This window comes from Oncorhynchus mykiss, unplaced genomic scaffold (genome assembly GCF_013265735.2).
Source record: "Oncorhynchus mykiss isolate Arlee unplaced genomic scaffold, USDA_OmykA_1.1 un_scaffold_249, whole genome shotgun sequence".
NCBI lineage: Eukaryota > Metazoa > Chordata > Actinopteri > Salmoniformes > Salmonidae > Oncorhynchus > Oncorhynchus mykiss.
Window position 1 is genome coordinate 236,076 of NW_023493708.1, and position 27,317 is coordinate 263,392.

Below are 27,317 nucleotides of genomic sequence, written 5' to 3' on the forward strand. Positions count from 1 at the left end.
CTCTCCCTCCCTCCCTCCCTCACTCTCGCTCGCTCTCTCCTTCTCCCCCCCAAAGTCCTTGGGGGTCTGTGTGTCCTCATCAACACTTTGGTGGGGAGAGCAGGCAGCTCTCTTCTCATGCTACGATTCAGCTCTCCTCTCTGCTGGACCGGACGGCACTGTGACTCAGCAGAAACCAAAGTACATTAATTTAGGATGCGTCCCAAATGGCACCCTATTCCCTATGGGCTCTGGTCAAAAGTAGTGGACTATAGAAGGGAATAGGGTGTCAGTTTGGATGCACACTTAGACGCGTGTCAAGAATCTACTAACACAGATATATACTGAATCGAGACAAGCAATTACAATTTAAACAAGAGCTTCATCTAAATTTAGACTGATATTAATGCAATTTCAACACAGCGGAACAACAAATCTATACCCTCATTGTCTTTCCTTCGTTTCGACCACAGACGCTCTCGCTCCAGGAAAATCATGATTGTGGTGATCCTCAAATCCCGAAGAGCACATGGGTGGTGGTCGGCCCACTCCTCCACCTTTACAGTAGTAATGATCCCAATAGCAGCAGAGACAACACAGCGGCATTGAAAGCCTGTGACGTGGACAAGACCACAGAGACAACGGATCAACACCCATCAACAGCCTCCCACCTGATGGATGACATCATCTAAGGCTGCATCCTAAAATGGCACCATACTGTTGACCAGGGAACATAGGGTCCAGGCCAAAAGTAGTACACTATATAGGGAACAGGGTGTCATTTAAGTCAGCCTACAAAAACAAGTCTTCAGCCGCTAGAGTCTAAATCCCTAATCCCAAGACAAACCTTGATTTACCTCTCGGTAAAGCAGTGCCTTCCAGCACAGGAGTAGAGCATCAGTCTTTCTATAGATCTGAGTGAGAGAGACTCCAGACATAATGTTGAATGGAGCATCCACACAGAGGAGGTCAAGCCTCATGTCCAAACCCATGTCTGGGCCTCAGGCTTTGGCAGGCTGTGCTGCGTCACCAACCCGTGTGTGTGTGTGTTGTGTTGTGTATAGGGCCCCTGGCTGCTCTAATCTGATCTGTAAGCCTTTGCATGGCTCTTACGTAACAGTGGGAGGATGAGTCGGCGCGCGAGGCGAGATGTGTCCATTCCTCCCCATCCATGTGCTGCTGGAGAGACAGGGGAGGGAAAGAGCACCAGCTGGCACTGTTCGTGTGTGCGTTTTTGAGTACAAAAGAGATTGTGCTTTTGTACTCATAAGTGTGCAAATGTGCGTGAGTGATGACAGTACACAGACTGAGAATGTCTATGCTGTGTGCATGTCAAGGTGAGTCATGCGAGTGTGATGGATTCATTCTTATTACATTTGTGATTTCATGCTTTTGACTATTATTTGTGTACTTGTTTGACATTTTTGCTGCACTGCTAAGAGCTGGTAACACAAGCACATCGCTGCACCCACTATGACATCTGCTAAACTGTTTGATTTGAGTGTGTGTGTGTGTGTGTGTGTGTGTGTGTGTGTGTGTGTGTGTGTGTGTGTGTGTGTGTAATCTAGAGGAGGAATCCAGACGTAAGAACTACCTTCATCCCCCTATCAGAGAGAGAATTCTAATCCTGCATGCATGAGACTCGTGGCGCAGCTCATAACCCATGATGCTTTGTGAGGAATCACACGATAACTTCGACCTCATTCCTCTGGGGTCATAGTGTATGTCTCTCGCCTGACCTTCCTGCACAATAAACACTGCATCTACTATTAGTGTACACTGACTACTGTACCACTGTGGTATTACTTACCTTACAGTGGACTAACCATAAACTTGATCACATGTGATTAACAGTGGATGACACTACCCTGGCATGCAACAAGACATTGACACGGTCTATCATGGCTGTACTAGTGTCATTCAATCAGCTAGCAATGTATTCATAATACAATGAATTGATCAAATTTACATAAAAAACAGATGCCGATAAATTATCACGACACCTTTCCTCAATGTCATTTCCTTCATAACCAGGTATTACGTAACAGTGGGAGGATGAGTGGACTGGACTGTCTAAATAGAGGGCATTGTAATAACAGGCTGTATATTAGATATCTACAGTGGCAAGAAAAAGTATGTGAACCCGTTGGGATTACCTGGATTTCTGCATAAATTGGTCATACAATTTTACAAAAGACAAACACAGTGTGCTTAAACTAATAACACACACATTATTGTATGTTTCTAGTCTATATTGAATACATCATTTAAACATTCACAGTGTAGGTTGGAAAAAGTATGTGAACCCCAAGGCTAATGACTTCTCCGAAAGCTAATTGGAGTCAGGAGTCAGCTAACCTGGAGTCAGGAGTCAGCTAACCTGGAGTCAGGAGTCAGCTAACCTGGAGTCAGGAGTCAGCTAACCTGGAGTCAGGAGTCAGCTAACCTGGAGTCAGGAGTCAGCTAACCTGGAGTCAGGAGTCAGCTAACCTGGAGTCAGGAGTCAGCTAACCTGGAGTCAGGAGTCAGCTAACCTGGAGTCAGGAGTCAGCTAACCTGGAGTCAGGAGTCAGCTAACCTGGAGTCAGGAGTCAGCTAACCTGGAGTCAGGAGTCAGCTAACCTGGAGTCCAATCAATGAGATGAGATTGGAGATGTTGGTTAGAGCTGCCCTGCCCTTTAAAAAACACTCACTAAATGTCAGTTTGCTATTCACAAGGAGCATTGCCTGATGTGAACCATGCCTCAAACAAAAGAGATCTCAGAAGATGAAGAATTGTTGACTTGCATAAAGCTGGAAAGGGTTACAAAAGTATCTCTAAAAGCCTTGATGTTCATCAGTCCACAGTAAGACAAATTGTCTATAAATGAAAAAAGTTCAACACCGTTGCTACTCTCCCTAGGAGCTGTCATCCTGCAAAGATGACTGCAAGAGCACAGTGCAGAACGCTCAATGAGGTTAAGAAGAATCCTAGTGTCAGCTAAAGACTTACAGAAATCTCTGCAACATGCTAACATCTCTATTGACGAGTCTACGATACGGAAAACACTAAACAAGAATGGTGTTCATGGGATGACACCACGGAAGAAGGCACTGCTGTACAAAAAAAACCATTGCTGCACGTCTGAAGTTCGCAAAAGATCCCCTGGATGTTCCACAGCGCTACTGTCAAAATATTCTGTGGAGATGAAACTAAGTTGAGTTGTTTGGAAGGAACACACACCTCTGTGTGGAGAAAAAAGGCCCAGCACACCAACATCAAAACCTCATCCAACTGTAAAGTATGGTGGAGGGAGCACCATAGTTTGGGGCTGCTTTGCTGCCTCATGGCCTGGACAGCTTTCGTTGGACAGACATCGTTGGCAGAAAAATGAATTCCCAACTTTATCAAGACATTTTGCAGGAGAATGTAAGGCTATCTGTCCTTCTGGAGTGGCCCAGTCGGAGTCATGACCTCAACCCGATTGAGATGCTGTGGCATGACCTCGAGAGAGCAGTTCACACCAGACATCTCAAGAATATTGCTGAACTGAAACAGTTTTGTAAAGACGAATGGTCCAAAACACCTCCTGATCGTTGTGCAGAAAACTACCGAAAACGTTTGGTTGAGGTTATTGCTGCCAAAGGTGGGTCAACCAGTTATTAAATCCAAGGATTCACATACCTTTCCCACCCTGCACTGTGAATGTTTACACATTGTGTTCAATAAAGACATGAAAACGCATAAATGTTTGTGCGTTATTAGTGTAAACAGACTGTCTATTGCTGAGATGAAGATCAGATGAAATTGTATGACCAATTAATGCAGAAATCCAGGTAATTTACGAAGGGTTCACATACTTTTTCTTACCACTGTATATGAAGAGAATGAAAATGGAGGTATTGTCATTCCACAGCCACACATCGCATTAGAACATGTTCTCTCCCATACAGTCACCGTTCAAGGAGAAATTAGCTAAATGTGTGAATAACAGAACAATCTACTCTCTGCCTTTCTCGACTTCTCTACCTGTCATTTTCTCTCCAACTTCCTCGCTTTTCTCCTCCTCTCTCAACAGCTACATGGCAGTAGGCATCTCTCCCTCTCTCTCATACGGCAGAAGGCGTCTCAGAAGGGCCCTTGGGAGTTATGTAAATGAACGTCTCTGGGCGACGACTATTCTGCCAGCGCCGGATTTAGTGAGGAGGGTCCAAGGCTTTCATCCTGGTTAGAAAGCCTCACATCATGAGGCTGGACAAAGAGAGAGAGAGACATGAGGGTGGAGAGAGAGAGAGAGACATGAGGGTGGAGAGAGAGAGAGAGACATGAGGGTGGAGAGAGAGCGAGAGACATGAGGGTGGAGAGAGAGCGAGAGACATGAGGGTGGAGAGAGAGAGAGAGAGAGACATGAGGGTGGAGAGAGAGAGACATGAGGGTGGAGAGAGAGAGACATGAGGGTGGAGAGAGAGAGACATGAGGGTGGAGAGAGAGAGACATGAGGGTGGAGAGAGAGAGACATGAGGGTGGAGAGAGAGAGACATGAGGGTGGAGAGAGAGAGAGACATGAGGGTGGAGAGAGAGAGAGACATGAGGGTGGAGAGAGAGAGAGACATGAGGGTGGAGAGAGAGAGAGACATGAGGGTGGAGAGAGAGATGAGGGTGGAGAGAGAGAGAGAGACATGAGGGTGGAGAGAGAGATGAGGGTGGAGAGAGAGAGAGAGACATGAGGGTGGAGAGAGAGAGAGAGACATGAGGGTGGAGAGAGAGAGAGAGAGAGCCATGAGGGTGGAGAGAGAGAGAGAGAGAGCCATGAGGGTGGAGAGAGAGAGAGAGAGAGAGAGAGAGAGAGAGAGAGAGAGAGAGATGAGGGTGGAGAAAGAGAGACACATGAGGGTGGAGAAAGAGAGAGACACATGAGGGTGGAGAAAGAGAGAGAGAGAGAGAGAGCCATGAGGGTGGAGAAAGAGAGAGAGAGAGAGACATGAGGGTGGAGAAAGAGAGAGAAAGAGAGACATGAGGGTGGAGAAAGAGAGAGAGAGAGAGAGAGCCATGAGGGTGGAGAGAGAGAGAGAGACATGAGGGTGGAGAAAGAGAGAGACACATGAGGGTGGAGAAAGAGAGAGACACATGAGGGTGGAGAAAGCGAGAGACACATGAGGGTGGAGAAAGCGAGAGACATGAGGGTGGAGAAAGCGAGACAAGACAAGGAGAGAAATTTGTCACGACTCGGAGGAGTGCAGAGGCTCCATCATCCACACTACTGCTGCTGCCACGACGACCAGTGACTCACCCCTTCTCTTTTCCAGCATCGTAGTCATGCCAACAATGCATCACGAGCCCGAGCCCCAGCCTGAGCCGGAATCTCCATTTCAAAGGGGAAAAGGAATGAGAGGGATAATGACATGGAATAATGAGAGGGATTTGACTGTAGATGGCCTCGACTTCCTACGACATGACACCACGCAGGGAGATGGATTGCCCTTGAGGGGTTGTCTAATGTTATTATAATGTTGTGAGGATGTGATTAGGGTGTTAACACAGTGACTAACAGCTTGTCAGTGGTGATTCTGCTTATTACTCGGGGGCTTCAGGCGTGGCGTACTGGACAGAGTGTAGATACTAGCATCCGCCATCTTGTTGGTATGAATATCATAAGATCATTGGCATTAGTACTCTGCTGGGAAAAAGGCTTTTCTACGAATGCGTCTATACAATCTCACAATATGTAGCCTAATTCTGGTACCATCTGGTTGATATCTCAATGATACGTTTGAATTAAACAGTAAATGCTCTCGGTCTGTTTTGATGTAACTTGACATTCAAAACCAATTCCTTTGACACAGACATTTCTTACAGCTTAAGATGCCTTTAGTGACGTGTGTGTGTGTCCTAATCCTTGGATCCATGAGAGGCCCATTTATCCGAAAGAAACGTGAAAAGCCTCTCCTATAACTCACTAGCTCACCCTCAGAGCGCTCCTGAATGCCCTATCTAAATACATTCAGCCTGAGCTCCAACAAGAAGGTGCATCCTCAGCGACATGTCAAAAATAATAAACCAATCATTATTTATCTAAACGGAAGACGGCAAAACAATATATATTTTTATAAATGTGATGAATTACTATACAAACAAAATCAAGACTATAATATATTTGCTCTTGTAGCACACTTCATTTCTTCATTTACAAACAGACAGACACTACAAGGCAGACTAAAACAGATTCGGTACAACTAAACTGTATTGACTGAATAGGGTTGTAAAACATCAAACTGTAGCTGGCCACATAAGAATAGAGGATACTGTCCAGATAAAACATGGGTCTGGAGCAATTTCTGTCTCGGGTGAAAGAGCTCAGATTATGTGAGTCTTTGGAGGGTGTGTGTGTGTGTGTGTGTGTGTAGACATAAACTGTAAACACACACCATCCAGCATCTCCGTCTCCAGTGGTTGTGGAGGCAGTAATGGCCTCTCTGGTAGGTGAATCCATCGCCAGTCCTCTCTGTGTCAGTATGGTCTGGACGACTGGTGTATGTCAAGGGAGAAATCCCCTACCCTAACACAGTCACAAAGATCCACGACATCAATGGTGGGCCATTAGAATCCCAGCCTAGAATCCCAACCGATACGTTCCGTTTCACCTAGTAACACCAAACAGAATCTATCAGTTGGGATTCCAGGCTATTAGAAGCCCTCACCCAGACCACACAGTCACGACAAACTGACAGGATGAACACGCAAAGTCAAGAGGTCAGAGCCCCAGGTCAACGGCACCACTTGGAATCACCATTTTCACTAAGTACTTTTAATCTGCTACAGTAGAAGGTGAAACTGCGCATGCGTTTAACGACGCATGAACACTACACCACGTTGAAAATATGTAAATCTGGGAGAGAATATGTAAAGCCGAGGCCACGTAGCTAGCTGCAGTCGCTAACGTCGCTTGAGGGAAGAGTAGCGGCAGGGGACATACAAGAACCTGACTGTTACTGACAGCTTCCTATAGAGTGGTAGTATGTGGTGGGCTGTATTCATGGTGCTATAATGTACAGCTCCAGGAGGTAATACAAGGAAATATAGAGGCTATTCATTACATTCTGGAAGCAGAGGAAAGGAGGAGAGGAGGAGTGACTGTATGGCAGTTCATTCTCAGGGTCTCTCTCAGGAGCTGGTGATAAACCACCTCAGGGTCTGTAGGTATAGAGAGGGGGGGGAGCAGGGATGAAAGTGAACAAATTGATAAAATATGCTAAAAGAGAAGGAGCAGGAAGGGCTGGGTGAAAGAGGGAGAGAAAAGCGTGGGAGGAGAGAGGAAAAGTCATGGAAAGGTAGAACATAGTAGTATGTGACAGATGCTATGACAGCATGTCAATGAGGGTGGGGTATTCAGGAGGGCTGGGGCCCAGCCAGAGGACCATGGGTTATCTCCTTCCTAGGGGCTTCTGAATCACTACAGCCTGCAGCAGGTGTCAGGTTTCAGCGAGTCATGGGGTGTATTCACTAGGAACCAAACGGAACAAAAACGGGGAGGGACCTACCTGAATGTGTCCAATAGAAACGTGTTTGCACTAATGATTACACCCATGGTTAACGGTTTCTGTTTCTTACAACTCACTGTACATGACAGTCTTTATCCTTAGCTACTTTCTTACTGCACAGTATGCACACTGCACATTAACTTAGTGATATCCTATACCACCTCTACTCTATACATTGATACGGCCATTTCTAATATTCATGGCATAAATAAAAAGGTGTTTATAAATTTGGTCTACGTTACTTGAAAAACTGTACCTTCCAGATGAATCTTATAAAACAAGATGAAAATAAATGGAGTCGAGCTCAAATGAACATTCGCTACATTTCAGTCTGATAAAGACAAATGTGAGTGGTTCCCTCTCCGTCTCACTACAGCGACAAACCATCGAGGGCAGTAGTGTTATTCACGGCTTGCCTGGGAGCTGGGAAAGACAAGCAGTCGGCTGTGGACGCCTAAATCAATACTGCAGTAGAAACCCATTCCTCATCCTCACAGACCTAAGCAAACGCTCCTGCAGACCGTCAATCAGACAGCACCGGCCGAGCCCAGATATATATTTTTTCTAAACACACAAAAAAACAATATGCCTAATATTGGCATTGGTGACTGAACCCGCTGTGAGTAATTACAAAGCCCCTTTAAAGACTCACATGTCATTCTATTACATTGAGCACAGGGTTTATTTGATTAAATTTCCTCTGTGTTGATAAGGTTGTGACTGGGAGGGAAAGGAGATCCAGGATTGTAACGATATACCCAGACCTCAGGGCTCAGACTGTCATCAAGCCAACTGAATACAGAGTAGGAGAGACAAGGGCTGCATCTCAATAGTCAGTGGCTCAGTGGCTTTTACTTTAGTCTACTTGGTAAATATTTCCTGCTCTCGTCTCTCCTACTGCCCTCGTCTCTCCTACTGCCCTCGTCTCTCCTACTGCCCTCGTCTCTCCTACTGCCCTCGTCTCTCCTACTGCCCTCGTCTCTCCTACTGCCCTCGTCTCTCCTACTGCCCTCGTCTCTCCTACTGCCCTCGTCTCTCCTACTGTATTCAGTTGGCTTGATGACAGTCTGAGCCCTGAGGTCTGGGTAGATCATTACAATCCTGGATCTACTACACCACCTACACTGTTGGTTAATTAAGGGCTTGTAAGTAAGTATTTCATAGTAAAGTCTACACTTGTTGTATTCGGCGCATGTGACACAAAGTTTGATTTGAGAAAGCACTGAGACAGCTTCCCCCATTGACATAATACACATCCAGGCTTTGGTTATAAATCTAAGATAGCACAGGGGGAGGGAGGGAGGGAGGGAGGGAGGGAGGGAGGGAGGGAGGGAGGGAGGGAGGGAGGGAGGGAGGGAGGGAGGGAGGGAGGGAGGGAGGGAGGGAAGGAAGGAAGGAGGGGAGAAAAACACAAAACCACATGTGTGTGCACGATGTGTGTGTGTGTGTGTGTGTGTGTGTGTGTGTGTGTGTGTGTGGTGTGTGTATATATATATATATATATATATATATATATATATATATATATATATATATGTGTGCGTATGTACTGTGTGTGTGTAAGTGTGTGTATGTATGAATGAATGAAGCATACGTGGGTGGGTGTGTGTGTGATGTGTACGGTGTATGTGTGTGTGTGTGATGTGTGATGTGTACTCATCCATATTTAACGACTACTGCCTGCGATAACGGGAATAAGCAATTGCTGGATCTCAAAGCCTTTCTAAGGCAAACAATTCAGGGTGACGGGGCTGATGGGAATTGGAAGTGTGCCCAAGGAGTCATTCAGAAACACACAACTGGGAAATCCCTAGGAATGACTGGAGAAAGCCCCTTTGAGGATTTCATATATTAACATTAACATTAACACACACACACACACAACCAAGGCTGCCGGAACCGCAGTCAACTTCCTCCTCTTAGCGTTGCCATACCAACCAACTCTCAAGTCTCTGACCTCTTCCCCCTTTTCTGTCTTTGTTCTACCTCTCAATCATTCATTTCTTTTTCCACAAGTGTTCTCCACAGTACACACACACACACACACACACACACACACACGCACACACACGATTCAGTGAGGGGGAAACAGTCGTAACACAACGGCATTATCCACAGGTATTAACCAGGTGTCTAACATGTCCAACAGATGACCAATGTGAAACCAACACTTCCAGCTAAGTGACTCACACAGTAATTACAAATACCTAAATCCTTTCTTCATTTTCTCGTTTAATCTAAACTCTCTAATCCCTCGTTCATTGGGGTGCTTCACCTTCACATGGCTTTCACCTATTAAGTCAGATCTGGGACGTACTTCAAGGAAGATAGGAAGGAAGGAAGGAAAAAAAAATAAGTCTATTTTAAAAGTATTAGGGTTAGGTGTTAGGTTTAGGGCTACAATTAGGGTTAGTGGTTAGGTTTAGGGCTACAATTAGGGTTAGGGGTTAGGTTAAGGGTTAGGAGTTAGGGGTTAAGAGTTAGGGAAAATAGAATTTTGAATGGGAATCAATTGTTTGGTCCCCTCAAGGATAGTGAAACAAATGTGTGGTGGGAGGATCCTGTTCTGGTAATAAAGCTGTATGATCTGGATGTGCTACATGCGTAAAAACACAGTGGAATTGTGTGTGTGTGTGTGTATGTATGTGTACAGTATGTATGTATGTATGTATGTATGTACAGTATGTATGTATGTATGTATGTATGTATGTATGTATGTATATGTTGAGGGTTTACACCCTGTATGTGTTACCATACAATGATCTTCTCCTCCAAGGAGAGAGAAAAGAGGACGTGAGGAGTACGCAATTGAGATCTGGCACAGCCAGATGAGGACTGGCCACGCCTCAGAGCCTGGCTCCTCTCAAGGTTTCCTCCTAGCCACTGTGCTTCTCCATCTGCATTGCTTGCTGTTTGGGGTTTGAGGCTGGGTTTCTGTATAAGCACTTTGTGACAACTGCTGTGTAAAAAGGGCTTTATAAATACATTTGATTTATTGATTGATCTTCCCCAAGACCTTAAAGGAATCAAGCGTAGGGACACACAAAACACACTTCAAGCACACACACGCTTAATCACAGCCCACACCCACAATTACACTCCAATACTGCATACACACATGAATACCACACACACACCTCTCTGGTTTCTCAAGGGGGGTTTATGCGGTGGAGCACGTGTTAGTGCTAAGGCCAGCTGGTGCAGTAATGACACGCTCCACTGTGGCGTCTATGAGTCATCGGTCGACCCGATTGGTCCATGGGAATGAACGGATGCTCACCGACACACACACACAGCATATATATGAAAGCACACACACAAAGCCTGCACCCTCACACAGTGCCCCAGAGTTGGCCCCCTGTCTCTGTAGTCACCATTCATTATCCTGCTGCTGATCTCACCTGACAGACACATGGGTCATTCAGCTACAGAGTCCTGTACAGACCCTCTCCTCTCCTCCTCTCCCCTTCCTCTCCTCCTCTCTTCCCTTTTCCTCTCCCCTTCCTCCTCTCCCTCTCCTCCTCTCTTCCACTCCTCCTCTTTTCCTTTCCTCCTCTCTTCGAGGCCTGATAAGTGCCCTAGCCCATAGGCCCCTCTTCTGTTCCTCTTTCATCCTTTCCTCTCTACTCCCCCTCTCTTCCTGAGTTACAATGACTCACATACAAGGATCCAAAATGTTTAGCACCCCCCTTCACATTTACTCATTGACAATGGGTTTACACTGCAAAAAAATGTGCTTGAAATGAAATCTTGTAACTACTAATACTCCATGGGTTCATGCCCTCTTGTCCAATACCTGACCCTCTGATATATCAGAGGAGCAATGAGACTATAGATCACTGATATTACCCTGACACCACACCCAGTGCATTACGCTCACGTCCACAAATGACAGACAGAGACCGCAGTACCCATCATAGTTACAGATGTAGGATCTTAATTTGATCGCCCTGTTGCAGGAGAACTTTTCAGCATTGCAGGAAATGTAAAACATGTAGTGTATGAGGTTGAAAAAGGTTCTGAAGTTGGTCATTTCCACTTTGAAAAACAAAGAAAGTCCACATGTCCTGTTGCTGTAGGAATATTTCCCTGCTGTAACAAACTGCCTTAATGTAATTTGCATTTTGTTGTGTTACAACCTGAATTTAAAATGGATTAAATTGCAATGTTTTTATCAATGACCTACACAAAACACCCCATCATGTCAAAGTGGAATTATGTTTTTCGAAATGTTTACAAATTAATAAAACATGAAAAGCTGAAATGTCTTAGTCAATAAGTATTCAACCCCTTTGTTATGGCAAATTACGTTCAGGAGTAAAAATGTGATTAACAAGTCCCATGATAAGTTGCATGAACTCGCTGTGTGCAATAATAGTGTTAAACATGATTTTTGAATGACTACCTCATCTCTGTACCCCACACATACAGATAATTGTAAGGTCCCGCAGTTGAACAGTGAATTCCAAACACAGATTCAACCACAAAGACCACGGAGGTTTTCCAATGCCTCACAAAGAAGGGCACCTATTGCTAGATAGGTACAAATAAAAAAAAAACAGATTGAATATCCGTTTGAGCATGATGCAGTCATTAATTACACTTTGGACGGTGTTTCAAAATGCCCAGTCACTACAAAGATACAGGCGTCCTTCCTAACTCAGTTGCCGGAGAGGAAGGAAACCGCTCAGGGATTTCACCTTGAGGCCAATGGGGACTTTAAAAACAGTTCAATAGCTGTTAAACTGAGGATGGATCAACAACATTGTAGTTACTCCACAATATGAACCTAAATGACAGAGTGAAAAGAAGGAAGCCCGTACAGAATACATGCATCCTGTTTGCAACAAGGCACTGAAGTAAAACTGCAAAAAATGTGGCAAAGCAATTAACTTTTTGTCCTGAATACACAGTGTTAAGTTTGAGGAGAAATCCATTACAACCCATTACTGAGTACCACTCAGTTTAAAGCATAGCGGTCGCTGCATCACTTACATTTTAGTCATTTGCAAGCACCATCCTCTACCAACTGAGCCAGACGTGACCACCATGTTATGGGTATGCTTGGAATGGTTAAACACCTAGATAAATCCTAGAAGAAAACCTGGTTCAGTCTGGTTTCCACCAGACACTGGGAGATGAATTCACCTTTCAGCAGGACAACCTAAAACACAAGACCAAATCTACACTGGCGTTGCTTAACAAGAAGACAGTGAATGTTCCTGAATGGCCGAGTTACAGTTTGGTAAGACTTGAAAGTGGTTTTCTAGCAATGATCAACAGCACATTTGACAGAGCTTGAAGAATTTAGAAAATAACAAATGGGTAAATGTTGTACAATCCAGGTGTGTAAAGCTCTTAGAGACATACCCAGAAAAACTCACAGCTGTAATCTCTGCCAATGGTGATTCTAACATGTATTGACTCAGGGATGTAAATACGTCCATTTCTACATTTCATTTTCAACAAACGTGCCAACATTTTTTTAAATATATGTTTTCACTGTCATTATGGGCTATTGTGTGTAGATGGGTGAGAAACAAAATCGATTTATTTCATTTTAAATTCAGGCTGTAACAACATGTGGAACAAGTCAAGGTGTATGAATACTTTCTGAAGGCACTGTATGTCCCTACAGCAATCTATTATCACCATCCATAACTCAGGTGTGTGTGGTCTGGTCTCCAGACACAGAGACACTGTGTGTGTGTGTGTGTGTGTGTGTGTGTGTGTGTGTGTGTGTGTGTGTGTGTGTGTGTGTGTGTGTTTGAGAGAGGTAGGGGGAATCCTATCCCTAATAGGATTCTGGTAATAAAGCTGTGTGGCCTGGATGCTCCGCATGTTTAAACACAGAGAAAGTGTATGTGTGTTTGTAAGTGTGCATGTGTGTGTTCTCCTGGGCCGTGTCACCATGTGCATGTGTGTGTTCTCCTGGGCCGTGTCACCATGTGTGTGTTCTCCTGGGCCGTGTCACCATATGCAGGTGTGCCTTACTAGCCACAGATGTAGCACTGATGACTCCTATTGAATCCATCCGATTTGTGACGCCCCTAATACTGCCTCCATCTTGGACCGGGCCAATGCTGAACATGAAACAGCTTATCATCAACACATAATACCAATAACAATATTTAGATTTTAGAATACCATGTGTTAAGGAACCCCTCACCTGTCTTCCTTCTGGAGGCTTCTGGAACTTTCCCCTCCCAGTCCATCCTCTCAGCCCCAGCCTTCCTGTGTTTCCCAGCCGCAGTAGGTGATGCCCAGAATATGTAATATCTAACTCCTGAATAAAACATCTTTCATGGCCTGAATACTGATGTTATGGGGGGAGGGGGAGAGGGAGAGACGGAGGAGAAAGAGAGAGCTGCTATATCTGCCTCCGACCAAACTGCCTAGTTTATTGTCCAGGCGTCATCACTCTCCAAGACAGGGACGGGGAAATACAAAGGAATGAATGAGTGATGACTGGCCGTGACTGTGCCGTCAGCTCATAGAACTACACTCTCCGGTAACACTTTCAGCCTACAGTCATTATGACGAGAGAGGATAGTTTTTTAAAAAGTGTCCCTTTCAATGGTCAGTCATTCACAAACACAGAGAGAACTTTAGAACAGTAGGCTAATTAGTGGAATTAGCTGTTCACTAATCAGTGTCCATGTCACCATTCATTGTCTCTCTCTAGGCATTAGTTGCCTAGCTACGGGGCGTTCTAACCCAGGGCAAAGGGATTAGGATTATCGGGAGTGGTTCTGTGGATGTCATCTATTAACCTCTATAATACTGATCCAGAGTCAGCCCAGCGCACTACCCGTTCTCTGTATTTGACAAGCTCAGCTCACTCAATACCCTAATGGACTGGGCCTGTACTCACAAAGCGTTTCAGAGTACGAGTGCTGATCCAGAATGTAAGCTGATTTCTTGGGATGTCTCCTGATCTGACAAACAGCGCTGTAGCTCTGCTACTTTCCATAGGCGGATGCATAGGATTGAGACGCAAACAATGTGAAAAATACATATCTAGCTAAACTGACAGATTCATTTTTATTATGTTACTTAGGATGTACTCTAGGGGGGTTTAAACAGATCATTACACAGCTCCACATTGTGTTGGGGACAATAAAAGGCTGCTTCCAACCTTGTTTTGGAGAATTTGGCAGTACGTCCAACTGGCCTCAACCCCAGACCATGTATAATCACACCAGTCCAGGACCTCCACGTCCGGCTTCTTCACCGGTGGGATCATCTGAGATCAGCCACCCGGACAGCTGATGAAACTGTGGGTTTGCACAACCAAATAATTTCTGCGCACAAACATCTCAGGGAAGCTCATCGGTGCACCCGTCAACAACCAAAGTACTTTGAGCAAATACACTCCAAGAAGTGGTACTGTAAGTAAAAACACAGTACATCCTGAGGGGAGGGAATTGGCAGGCAAATATCCAGAGTAATATAGAGGTACTTTGAAGAAGAAAATAAAGCTCAGATGAAAAGGAGGGGTAAGGAATATGTTCAGGTTTCTGGAATGATGAGAGGATCCAGTGTACAGCACCACTTCTGCTGCACTGCAGAACTACATTTAAATTGGCCAGGACTACCCTCACACACACCCCCACGCACCAAGGAACGAACACACACACCCACGCACCAAGGACTACCCTCACACACACCCCCACGCACCAAGGAACGAACACACACACCCACGCACCAAGGAACGAACACACACACCCACGCACCAAGGAACGAACACACACACCCACGCACCAAGGAACGAACACACACACCAAGGAACGAACACACACACCCACGCACCAAGGAACGAACACACACACACACCCACGCACCAAGGAACGAACACACACACCCACGCACCACGGAACGAACACACACACCCACGCACCACGGAACGAACACACACACCCACGCACCAAGGAACGAACACACACACCCACGCACCAAGGAAAGAACACACACACCCACGCACCACGGAACGAACACACACACCCACGCACCAAGGAACGAACACACACACCCACGCACCAAGGAACGAACACACACACCCACGCACCAAGGAACGAACACACACACACACCCACGCACCAAGGAACAAACACACACACACACCCACGCACCAAGGAACAAACACACACACACACACACACCCACGCACCAAGGAACGAACACACACACACACCCACGCACCAAGGAACGAACACACACACACACCCACGCACCAAGGAACGAACACACACACACACCCACGCACCAAGGAATGAACACACACACACACCCACGCACCAAGGAATGAACACACACACACACCCACGCACCAAGGAACGAACACACACACACACCCACGCACCAAGGAACGAACACACACACACACCCACGCACCAAGGAACGAACACACACACACACCCACGCACCAAGGAACGAACACACACACACACCCACGCACCAAGGAACGAACACACACACCCACGCACCAAGGAACGAACACACACCCACGCACCAAGGAACGAACACACACACCCACGCACCAAGGAACGAACACACACACCCACGCACCAAGGAACGAACACACACACATTTGTCGGCTAGTCCATTCTAGGACAATTCAATTGACAAATCTACCATTCTCCACTCCTAACAGAACAATATCCATGCATCCTTGGTCTTCGGGTGCTTTAGCCCGAGAGTATTCACTGAAGCTCAGTACAGGAAGTAAAGGCAGCATTGGAGATTCATAGCTACTCGCCACCATCTCTCACTATAACAGTCTTTTCCCAAATCAATACAACCGCTGTAAAGGCATTTACTCCACCCATCAATAACTGAGTAATGGACTTTTGCCAGTGGTGCAAATAAACAATATCTTCCTATGAGCTCAGAAGAAAAACAAAATCAACCAGGAAATAGACCAAGATTGAAGGGTGAGAAAGTGTTAGTCGTTGCGTAACGTCTCATTGATGAAGGTATATTGAGCTGGTTTCAGGAGCAATACAGATTTCTTCATGAGGCAGTTCTAGTGTAAGACTATTAGGCAGTGTGTGTGTGTGTGTGTTAGCTTATTAGGGCAGCGCTGAAGTGAGAATCCAGTCAGTGAAAGATGACTATAGAGATTGTGCCGTGTGTGTAGGTACATCGGGTGTTTGGGACTTGATCCTCTCAGCTACTGTTCTCTTCTTTGTTCCCCTGCCTACAGTATTTTGGCATGAGTCCTGCCTTTCCCACCATCTCCCTTTATTTCTCTCTCTCCACCCCTCTCGCCCTATCCCTCCCTCTTATCTCCCAGATGGATCGGTTCTCCCCTGCACTGCACTGCAGTATACATGACTAGGAGCAGCAGAATGAGAAAGAGGAAGGAGAGGCAGACCAGATGACTCACCCTCTCCTCTCACAATCTGCGGCCCTACAGGCCCCTAGGCAGGCTGCAGCCACATCCAGGGAGTCCAACGCTGCTGCCATACACACACACACACACACACTACTAAATCAGCAATCACAATGGATGCACACATCTCTCACTATAATGGATGCACACCAAGCACACAGAACACTACTAAATCCATCACAACGGATGCACCATTCCTGAAGTAGACATATCCTAAAGCCTCTCCCCACAACGCCTCTCTCTCCTCAACTACATCCATACCAAAGACACCAAGCTAAATGTTATACGTTGCTGCATTACTATGGTCAGGTGGATTATACCGTGGTCCTGAATCCACAGCTACATCTTCCTGAGCTGAAAGGGATTCCCATGTACTGAGTGACCCTGGTCTGCAGTGCTAGAGGCAGCCTTTGGACTGTTCTAATGATGACAGCTAATGACGCGTGTCCTCCAGACACTGTTGATGTACATGGTGTTGTACCCTCTTCCAACTCGGCACAGACACAGCAAACACACACAGGCTGAATATGATTGTGTTTGTTTGTGTGTGGCCTTGCTGCAGGGACTGCTTGCTACTACAGTGGATGGATTCTCTCCCTCTGCAACAAGCCATGGAAAGGGGATTTTCAAGTGAACCGAAGTGAAGAGCAGTCGTGGATGTTTTGTCTCGCTGGCCTCTTGGAGACGGGCCCTTTATACTCTAATCAGACGGCACCAAATGTTCTGGAAACACCAGCCTGAGAGGCTGAGAGGAAGACAACAGTTGCTACATAATGTCAGAGACATTATCAGTGTGCCCTCGGCTCAGGGTGGCGTCTACCGGTCACCATAACATTCAACACTGGCAGATGTTTGATACGGGCAGTTCAACAGGTCAAAGGTAGAACATCAGTACTTTGTTACAGTAGATCAAATACAAGGGAAACAATCATTCAATTACAATCATCAATGCCTTTGTCATCTCTCCCATCTATGGTAAACAGCACTCAGATTCATCTTCTTCCTTTAAATAACCACTTTACACCAATCAACAAGAGATCAATGACACTACCAATCTTCTGATTGGCAGGGAAATGTGAATGACAGGAGGCAGAGCAAATGCCTTTAAGGGACACCTGTCACAATGCCCAACGTTGTAAGCTCTGCAATAGTCTATATGCCGGGGAGCTAGGGTCAGTCTGTTATGTCTGTTGGAATTCTCCCGTCTTATCTGGTGTCCTGTGTGAATTTAAGTAAGCCCCCTCTAATTCTCTCCCCCTCCCCTCCTGGCAGGACCATGCCTCAGGACTACCTGGCCTGATGACTACTTGCTGTCCCCAGTCAACCTGGTCACGCTGCTGCTCCAGTTTCAACTGTTCTGCCTGCAGCGATAGAACCCTGAACTGTTCACTGGACGCGCTACCTTGTCCCGCACCGGCTGTTTAGGACTCGCTCTCTACCGCACCTGCTCTTTAGGACTCGCTCTCTACCGCACCTGCTGTCTTGACCTCTGAATGCTCGGGTATGAAAAGCCAACTGACATTTACTCCTGAGGTACTGACTGACCTGTTACACCCTCTACAACCACTGTGATTATTATTTGACCCTGCTGGTCATCTTTGAACATCTTGAAGAACAATCTGGCCTAAATGGTCATGTACTCTTATAATCTCCACCCGGCACAGCCAGAAGAGGACTGGCCACCCCTCAGAGCCTGGTTCCTCTCTAGGTTTCTTCCTAGGTTCATGCCTTTCTAGGGAGTTTTTCCTAACCACCGTGCTTCTACATCTACTTCGTTATTAAAGATTAGTGCAGAGGTAATCTTAAGTGTACAAAAGTCATGCAAGACCGAAAGGTTTTAAAAATGCTGCACACACTTCAGAAAGAAAGAGAGAGGAGAGAGAGAGAGAGAGAGAGAGAGAGAGAGGCAGAAAGAGAGAGGAGGCAGAGAGAAAGAGAGACTTCTCTTCTAATAGACTACAGACCATCTCTAATTAGAAGAATTGCGGCTAGATGGGACCGACTTATTTTCTCCCTGAAGGGGGAACTACTGTACAACACAAAAGAGACAGAAGAAGAAGTAGGAAATAACCACTGCTGTAGTTTCTCAATTCCTCTTGCACATAACCTTGCCTCATGTGTTCATGCTGTTCTGATACCATATCTGCATGATGATGGCAGCTGTAGTCTAGAACAGATAGTATTCAGTTACAGCTCTTCCCACGCTGGACTGACCGAGATAAGAGGTTGAATGCACCTCCACGTATTATGGAGAGATGTCTCTGTCTCGGTCACACACACACACCCAACCTTTCCAAAACAAAACCCCCACACGTTGCTTCATGCTGGTACCTGTTCTCCACCCTGGGATAAACACGGCCATGTTTTACACCTGTCCATAGGAGTTACAGAAACACCACCCACCGGTCCTTTATTTGGAGATGTGGAGTTAGTAATAAAGCCATCATCAAAATGACTATCAATCTCTCTACTCATCATAATCGTCTTGTAGTTGTCATCTATGCTATTCTGATAACTACCATGTGATGGGGGAGCATAGAAATAGAACCTGTCATAGATATGAATTCTGTCATTCAATTTCTATGTGGGGAAATATGTCTGATGTCTTCCACTGACCTGGTTCAGTAGCTCTTAGTGCCACCTGATATCCATAGAGAAACTGCAGCATCATATCTCAGGAATACACACACACACACACAGACCAGACAGACCAGACAGACACATCTGCTCGCTCGCTGTCTTGCTGCGGTCTATCTGTACCACAGTAGCTCTCAGAAGAAGAAAGCACAAGAGGCTTGAATCATTTATCAGACACAGCAGTGGAGTGAAGAAATGCTGCTTCATTAAGAACAGTGACTTAACACACAACGCTCTACTTTAACCTCTACTGAACAGAGACCTCCATGCTATTTTACTCCTGTTCTCACCCATGTAGCTAAGCCAACCATATTAGCCAGTAGAATAACCTGCCATGTAATAGGGTATAAGAAGATTACAGTAGCCATATAGCTTAGAATCACCAATGTCGACAGCATTAAAATCAACTAAATGTGTCGGCGGCCCGAGTTTCCCTTCTGACATTTATCTAAAACATCCATTTCTGTACAGCCAAAGACCCTAAAGACACTTTCTGAAGTTCCCCATTTCCTCTCCTCCTTCCCACACTCTCTCTTTCTCCCTCCCCCAGCAGTAGATGTTTTTGAAGGTATTTTTAGTTACCTGTTGGCAGACTGTTAGTCTGGCTAAGACCTAACTCTCAAAGTCCTCCTTCGGATGTTAGAGCTTGGAGTGGCTCTTTCATGTTGTCAGCACGATGTGTTTATAATGAAGGAGGTCTGTGATTTTCCTGGTTGGTTCTCCTCCATGTCTTTCTGACTTATGGACAACCACACAGGCCCCGAGCTCCGCCCCCTTCCATTACTACTGTTGGATTTTCATATCCATACATTTGAGAGAACCAATCAAACACATCACTCAAATTCTGAGACAAAATTGCATTAACAAACGGCCTCTAGACCAGTGTGTCACAGCTCTCCCCGTGCTGTGATTCACGTGGGTCGCGTCAGCCAGGCTAGTGTCAGCCAGGCTAGTGTCAGCCAGGCTCGTGTCAGCCAGGCTCGTGTCAGCCAGGCTCGTGTCGGCCAGGCTAGCAGACTATTACCATTAGATGCAATGTACTACGGAGCTACCATGGGCTAAAAACAGAACGTCACAACCAATGTTCTGAGGAGGGCATGTTCTGGTGAAGAAGAGGGTTTCCCCTCTAGCATAACAGAACATGGGGTAGACCAGGGGCTACCCTTGCAGCATTGGGGGACATCCAGCATGCGCCACATCTATTTCTATGGGTACAGGCACTGTTCATGACACAAACTGTTCACACTCCTCTTGGTGGTGGAGAGAATTTTGCAAGTTTAAAGCTTATTGTCTTGCAATTCTATACATTTTGCCATGTCCAATGTGTATTCATGTGATATTTGAGTGACTAAAAAATGACAACAATATCTACGGGCTAAAAACCTAAATTAAAAAAACAGCTGATATGGCCGACTTGATCTGGACATTTATAAATAGCTCTCGAAGTAATGACATGACTTACATGACACGAGGAAGTGATGATGCACTACCCAATTTAGAAATTGCACCTTGTGCATTCTACTAATCTACTAGCCTAGTTCATGCGTTTGCCCCACAACAAACGTTAGCCTAGTTCATGTGTTTGCCCCACAACAAACGTTAGCCTAGTTCATGTGTTTGCCCCACAACAAACGTTAGCCTAGTTGATGTGGGTAGCTGTGGATAAGCAGTAGTCTATGACGTGTGAGAGTCAATCATGCCATGGCTAACATTCAGTATGGGGCCTCTCATCCTACCATGGGAATATAAGCCTGACATTTGGAGAGCATCTGTTCTCCTCCACACTAACTGATGCTTCTGACTCATAGCTCTCCTTCTTTGTCCCTCTATCCCTCTCTCCATTTCCTTCTTCCTCTTTCACTAAGGACAAAGTCGACGGATGGCGTAACACACACACTGTTCTCTAGAAATACTCTAAATAACACAACCAATTTGGAGAAAAACATCCTCGGCGTGAGTCATCCTAATTGCTTCCCAAATCAAAAGACGTAATACAGTCATGTTTCCCAGTGAGCAGGAGAGACTATTTCTCATTGCACCTTATTAAACTTCTCTAGAGAAATGTCTCATTTCAACTTATAAAGCTGGATTCATGTCCAGTGAAGGGATGGAGGGAGACTTGGTTGCTTTAACCTTCATGCCCCGTGCTTCCCTCTCCTCTCTCACCAATATTAAATGGACTGCATTGCAGTTGCCCTTGTACAGTGCGTGCGAGAGAGATTGTGTAAGAGAGTGAACAGTGTGTGTGTGTACACAACTGTTTAAGTGTGTGTACTAAATCCCTCAGTGAAACCAGCAGCTTTTTATGGCCAGTTGTTCCCCACAGAGCCCTGGCCCATAAAGCCTGAGTGAAGAAGGGATAATGCACAGCGTGCAGGAGGGGAATGGAACATAAAATATACACCGCAAAGCATCTGCTACATAATCACACAGGCAAGGCAGGGTCTGATGGGTAATTAGCCGTTAGCATTAGCTCTGGTCAATGTCGGGTCAGTTGAGATTCCCGGGACATCCAGTACAATAATGTTCTGGATCATTGCATCTGTTAGAACTGATTTCAGATCAGGTCACTGGACCTTAACCATTATGAGCCAAAGCCACAAAAGGTGACCCTGGATCAGATGTAAACCTTCAAAGGAACAACATACACTTTTGACCTTTTAGAGATGGATGCTTTGTCTTGTAACCAGAACGACCACATATTAAAAACATATACCAAATCAAATGACATCTGATTGGTCACATACACATGGTTAGCAGGTGGTAATGCAAGTGTAGCGAAATGCTTCTAGTTCCGACAGTGCAGTAATAACTAACAAGTAATCTAACAATTCCACAACAACTACCTAATACACACATATGTAAAGGGGTGAATGAGAATATTTACATATAAATATATGGATGAGCGGCATAGGCAAGGTGCAATAGATGGTATAAAATACAGTATATGCATGTGATATGAGTAACGTAAGATATGTAAACATTATTAAAGTGGCATTATTTAAAGTGACTAGTGATTAATTTATTAAAGTGGCCAGTGATTGGGTCTCAATGTAGGCAGCAGCTTCTCTGAGTTAGTGATGACTGTTTAGCAGTTTGATGGCCTTGAGATAGAGACTGAAAAACAGCTTCTCGGTCCCAGCTTTGATGCACCTGTACTGACCTCACCTTCTGGATAGTAGCAGTGTGAATAGGCAGTGGCTCGGGTGGTTGTTGTCCTTGATGATCTTTTTGGCTGTCCTGTGACATCGGGTCCTGTAGGTGTCATGGAGGGCAAGTAGTCCGTTGTGCAGACCTCACTACCCTCTGGAGAGCCTTACGGTTGTGGGCGGAGCAGTTGCCGTACCAGGCTGTGATACAGCCCGACAGGATGTTCTCGATTGTGCATCTAAAAGTTTGTGAGGGTTTTGGGTGACAAGCCAAATTTCTTCAGCCTCCAAGGTTGAAGAGGCGCTGTTGCGTCTTCTTCACCACGCTGTCTGTGGGGGTGGAACATTTCAGTTTGTCTGTGATGTGTACGCCGAGGAACTTTAAAACTTTCCACCTTCTCCCCTGCTGTCCCTTCTATGTGGATAGAGGGGTGCTCCCTCTGCTATTTCCTGAAGTCCACGATCATCTCCTTTGTTTTGTTGACGTTGAGTGAGAGGTTGTTTTCCTGACACCACACTCCGAGTGCCCTCACCTCCTCCCTGTAGGCCGTCTCGTCGTTATTGGTAATCAAGCCCACTGCTGTTGTGTCGTCTGCAAACTTGACGAATCAGTTGGTGGCGTGAGTGGCCACGCAGTCGTGGGTGAACAGGGACTACAGGTGTACAGTGTTGAGGGTCAGCCAAGTGGAGACCCCACCCATAAGCCCCTCCTCCCTCCTTAGGCCTGTTCATCCACCCATCTTCCCCACTGATCTCCTCTGTCAGGGGACAGGCATAACATTTGCTCTCAGATGAATAGAGGGAGCCCTGCTGTCACTGCCTGGGAGACTGAGTGCAGCATGCAGAGTGTGTGTGTGTGTGTGTGTGCGTGTGTGTGTGTGTGTAAAGGCAGATAGCAGGAGAGAGCTCCTCCTATACCTCTTGGGGTTTATACACTCATACACTCATATTGGCAAGCAGCATACTGCACCCTGCATCCCACTGCTGGCTTGCTTCTGAAGCTAAGCAGGGTTGGTCCCTGGATGGGAGAACAGATGCTGCTGGAAGTGGTGTTGGAGGGCCAGTAGGAGGCACTCTTTCCTCAGGTCTAAGAACTATCCCAATGCCCCAGGGCAGTGATTGGGACATTGCCCTGTGTAGGGTGCCATCTTTTGGATGGGATATTAAACTTGTGTCCTGACTCTCTGTGGTCACTAAAGATCCCTGGTGTCCTGGCTACATTAACATCATGCCATCATGGCCATCTAATCATCCACAGCTTTCAATTGGCTCGTTCATCCCCCTCCTCTCCCCTGTAAGTATTCTCCAGGTCGTTGCTGTAAATGAGAATGTGTTCTCAGTCAACTTACCTGGTAAAATAACAGTAATACATTAAATATAGGCCCATTGCTGTAAAGACCAACGATGTATGACTACATCTGTATGTCTATGGTGACACATACACACAGTCTCTGGGTGCTCCGAGGTCAAATCTAAAGGGAGAGAAAAGGTTTCCCACGGTGACAGTGACAGACAGCTCCCTCCTTCAGGTGTCTTGACCACAACTACATCACTATTCTACCCAGACATGGCTTGGCTACTTCTACCACAAGGATATTTGTACAACTCACTGTTCCTCAAAGTAGTAGTACATATACTCTGACAGGTTGAAACGGCCTTATGATACATTAGAAACCATTAACTTGCATCATTCATTGGTAACACATTGCATGTGGCGTAACAGTTATGGGACACAATGTTCAAAGTGTATTGAACATGAACTGAATGTTGAGATCGAAGCAGCTGACATTCAATGACCTGTTGCTGTGCATTTGGCAGTATTCATTGACTGTATGATTCAGTCATTGTCTTTGCTTGTCTCTTAACAAGTGACTGCACATACAATATTACTGAATTGACTGTCAGCTGATGACTAATGTCATGTGTGTGTGTGGGGGGTGTGTGTGTGTGTAGTGTACTAAACCAGTGTGAGAGAGGACAGAGGCCTTGTTTAGACTTGACAGTTCATGCCGTGTTAGTGTTCTGATCATAGAGTTCTGATCATGGAGTTCCGAACGCGTCAGGCATCTACATGAAACATGTCTAGCGTGTCCACAGTGTGTCTGGATTCCCTTTTCCAGCGCTATATTCAAATGCCAGTATTCACTCTACAAAACGGTGGAATAGGCTAAATATGATAACACAACAACTGATGTCAGCTGCTAACTACCGTAGCAAACTAGCCAGCTAACCTCTGTAGCTAGCCTGCAAGCTAGCAAACAAACACTACAGGGATTGCAAACAGGTTAGCAGAACTACCAAACAAAAATAGTTTTTCTAAATATTAGCTAGCTGGCTAACATTTATAAGGCCAGCAAACATGTTCCTCACATGCTAGAAACGCATTTCCTCCAATGTTATAATGAAAAGGTGCCTCTCGGTCCCAAAACACAAGTTTTCTGGAGACTTGTGGAAGAAGTGCTGATGATGTCGCCCACTGTATGCGCTTTCGGTAGCCTGATTGCATCCACACTGAGGAGGAATCCACACACAATGCAGCCCTGACCACCTCCTGAAGTGGTCAGCCAGATCTGAACACAATCAGACCACAAAGCCACTTTTGTGTGTCTAGGCCAGTCTTTTCAATGCGATCTTCGCATTCTGATAGCAGAAGTAACATGCAAGTGTCAAGTGTAGACATGGCCAGAGTGACAGGGTGACTCAGCCCTGTTCTAGGTCCTCCTGCTGCGTGTGGCCCAGAGCGCATGTCACCCTGCACTCCAACACAACACCCCCGCGAACTCTCCAGGGAGGTTAAACCCAGCTTGAAGATAAAATGTAAGCCCTTCAGTTAGAGACACTCAGGGCTGGTGCAGAACACGTCTTTGGACATCACTTTGGCAGGACTGAACCGCGGTGAGCCGGGCGTTTTAAAGGGGACAGGCCAATGGGGCGCACAGACACTTCCCAACGGTGTCTTAAATCCGTCCAAAGTGATTAAAACAGCATTAGCTATAGTCTATTTTTAAACCAGTAAAACACTAAACAGAGATTGGGATGGCCCTAAACCATATTGCAGTGTGTAGATGCGTCCACCGGGATGCATTACAATTATACTTAAATGACGGATCATTTCACACATTGTACGGTTTTCTGCATCGTCAGCAAGTTGGAGAAAGCACCCTGGGAGGAATTAGATTCAGTAGGCCTAACTCTAGACAGTTTGTCAGGACAGTTAGATGTTGGTCGTGAGATGCCCGGTTTTAGAGGGCGGCGAGGTCAACCTGCGCAACCGCGTTGGGAGGATTTCAACCAGGACCCATTTAACGGTTACATAAAGGCGATTTAATAACGCACTGGTCTAGCCCTTATGGTAGAAAAAACAGATAATAACATTATTCGTTGTTCCAAGCTGGAGTTTTTCTCCGGTACAGGCGGAACGTCATGTGAAGTGGAGAAGGTGTACCAATCATCACATTTTCAGACCATCTGTCCTGTACCGACGGTCTGTGATGTAGACGGTCAGTACTATCCGGTATCCTTGGGACGTCCCTACACTAAACACTAATCTTAACCATTTAAAACATGGCATTTTCCAATCCGCTAGGGACATCCCAAGGATCCCGGATAGCACGGACCGTAGAGCAAAGGGATTATCGTGAAAACAATCCCCATTTTGTTCTTTTGACCTGAAATCACTCTCTGCATAGAATGTCAAAGGTTAATTTATCACTCTCTCTGCACGTTTCAGAGGGATAAGAATGATGCGGCCCGTGGCGCATTGCTGCGTCGCGCCAGTCCTTTTTAATGTCATTCATTTAGGGGATTCGAGCGCCATTGAAGGCGCATACAGTGCAGTTGTGATAGGAAGATCAATTTCCTCACAATAAAGCGTATTAGCCATGATGCAACCGCGAATATGCTACAAACTGTCTACCACGGAAAAACGCTGCGCATAACTAATGAGGCAGATACCGTTATGTTATCCTTTCAACACCAACCTCACAAAGCATTAACCAGCAATCACGAAAACCCTTGACATTCTCAATGCATCTACACGATTAGGCTACTATATCCAAAAGGCACGACAATGTCCTGTATTATTTGAATTAACAATGCGGCTTACCTGAGTAGCTTTGTGGAACTGTTTCTTAAACCCAGCTACAGACATGGCTCCTGCTGCTGCTATACACGACGATTCTAGATGGATTACGAGCTGATGTGGGATTGTTTTGCAGGAATCTCGGCTCCTAATTGCGTGGGATGATATTGCTTCCGAGGAAAACCCCTCTGTATTGCTCTTAACTATTGGGAATCTCCTTTGAGCGGGGGCCGTGATCAGTGATCAGCATAGTCTACCGAATGTCAAACCCACATGTACGACACGCCAGTGACGTCAGCGCTCCGCAACCAGGCTCTTTTTTTAAAGCAGCAGCGTAGGCTACAGAGTTGGCCAGTCTATCTACCACTGCACGACACGGCATGTTTAAACGGCCATACGCTGTAATCACGCCATTTTAGAGGAGAGTGTGGCGAATAAGGGGATATAAGCGCTAAATCGGGACGTGACATGGCAGACAAGTATGAAAAAACAAATTGGCACGAAGGGAATTACATCACTTGAAGCTAGAATCAAGAATCGGCCTTTCATTCCCATTTTA

The 27,317-nt window shown here is 45.7% G+C and overlaps 1 protein-coding gene across 11 annotated transcripts in view; it reads right to left on the reverse strand.

Moving 5' to 3' along the window:
• Positions 1-27,057, reverse strand: part of LOC110497344 (endophilin-A1) — a 53,029-nt gene extending 25,972 nt beyond the window's left edge. For all 11 annotated transcript variants that reach the window (XM_036973424.1, XM_036973422.1, XM_036973420.1 and 8 more), the window contains exon 1: positions 26,783-27,057. In XM_036973424.1, the coding sequence (XP_036829319.1) occupies positions 26,783-26,827 (45 nt within the window). In that variant the 5' untranslated portion in view covers positions 26,828-27,057. The remainder of the gene's footprint in view (positions 1-26,782) is intronic.
• Between the last annotated feature and the right edge of the window lie 260 nt (positions 27,058-27,317).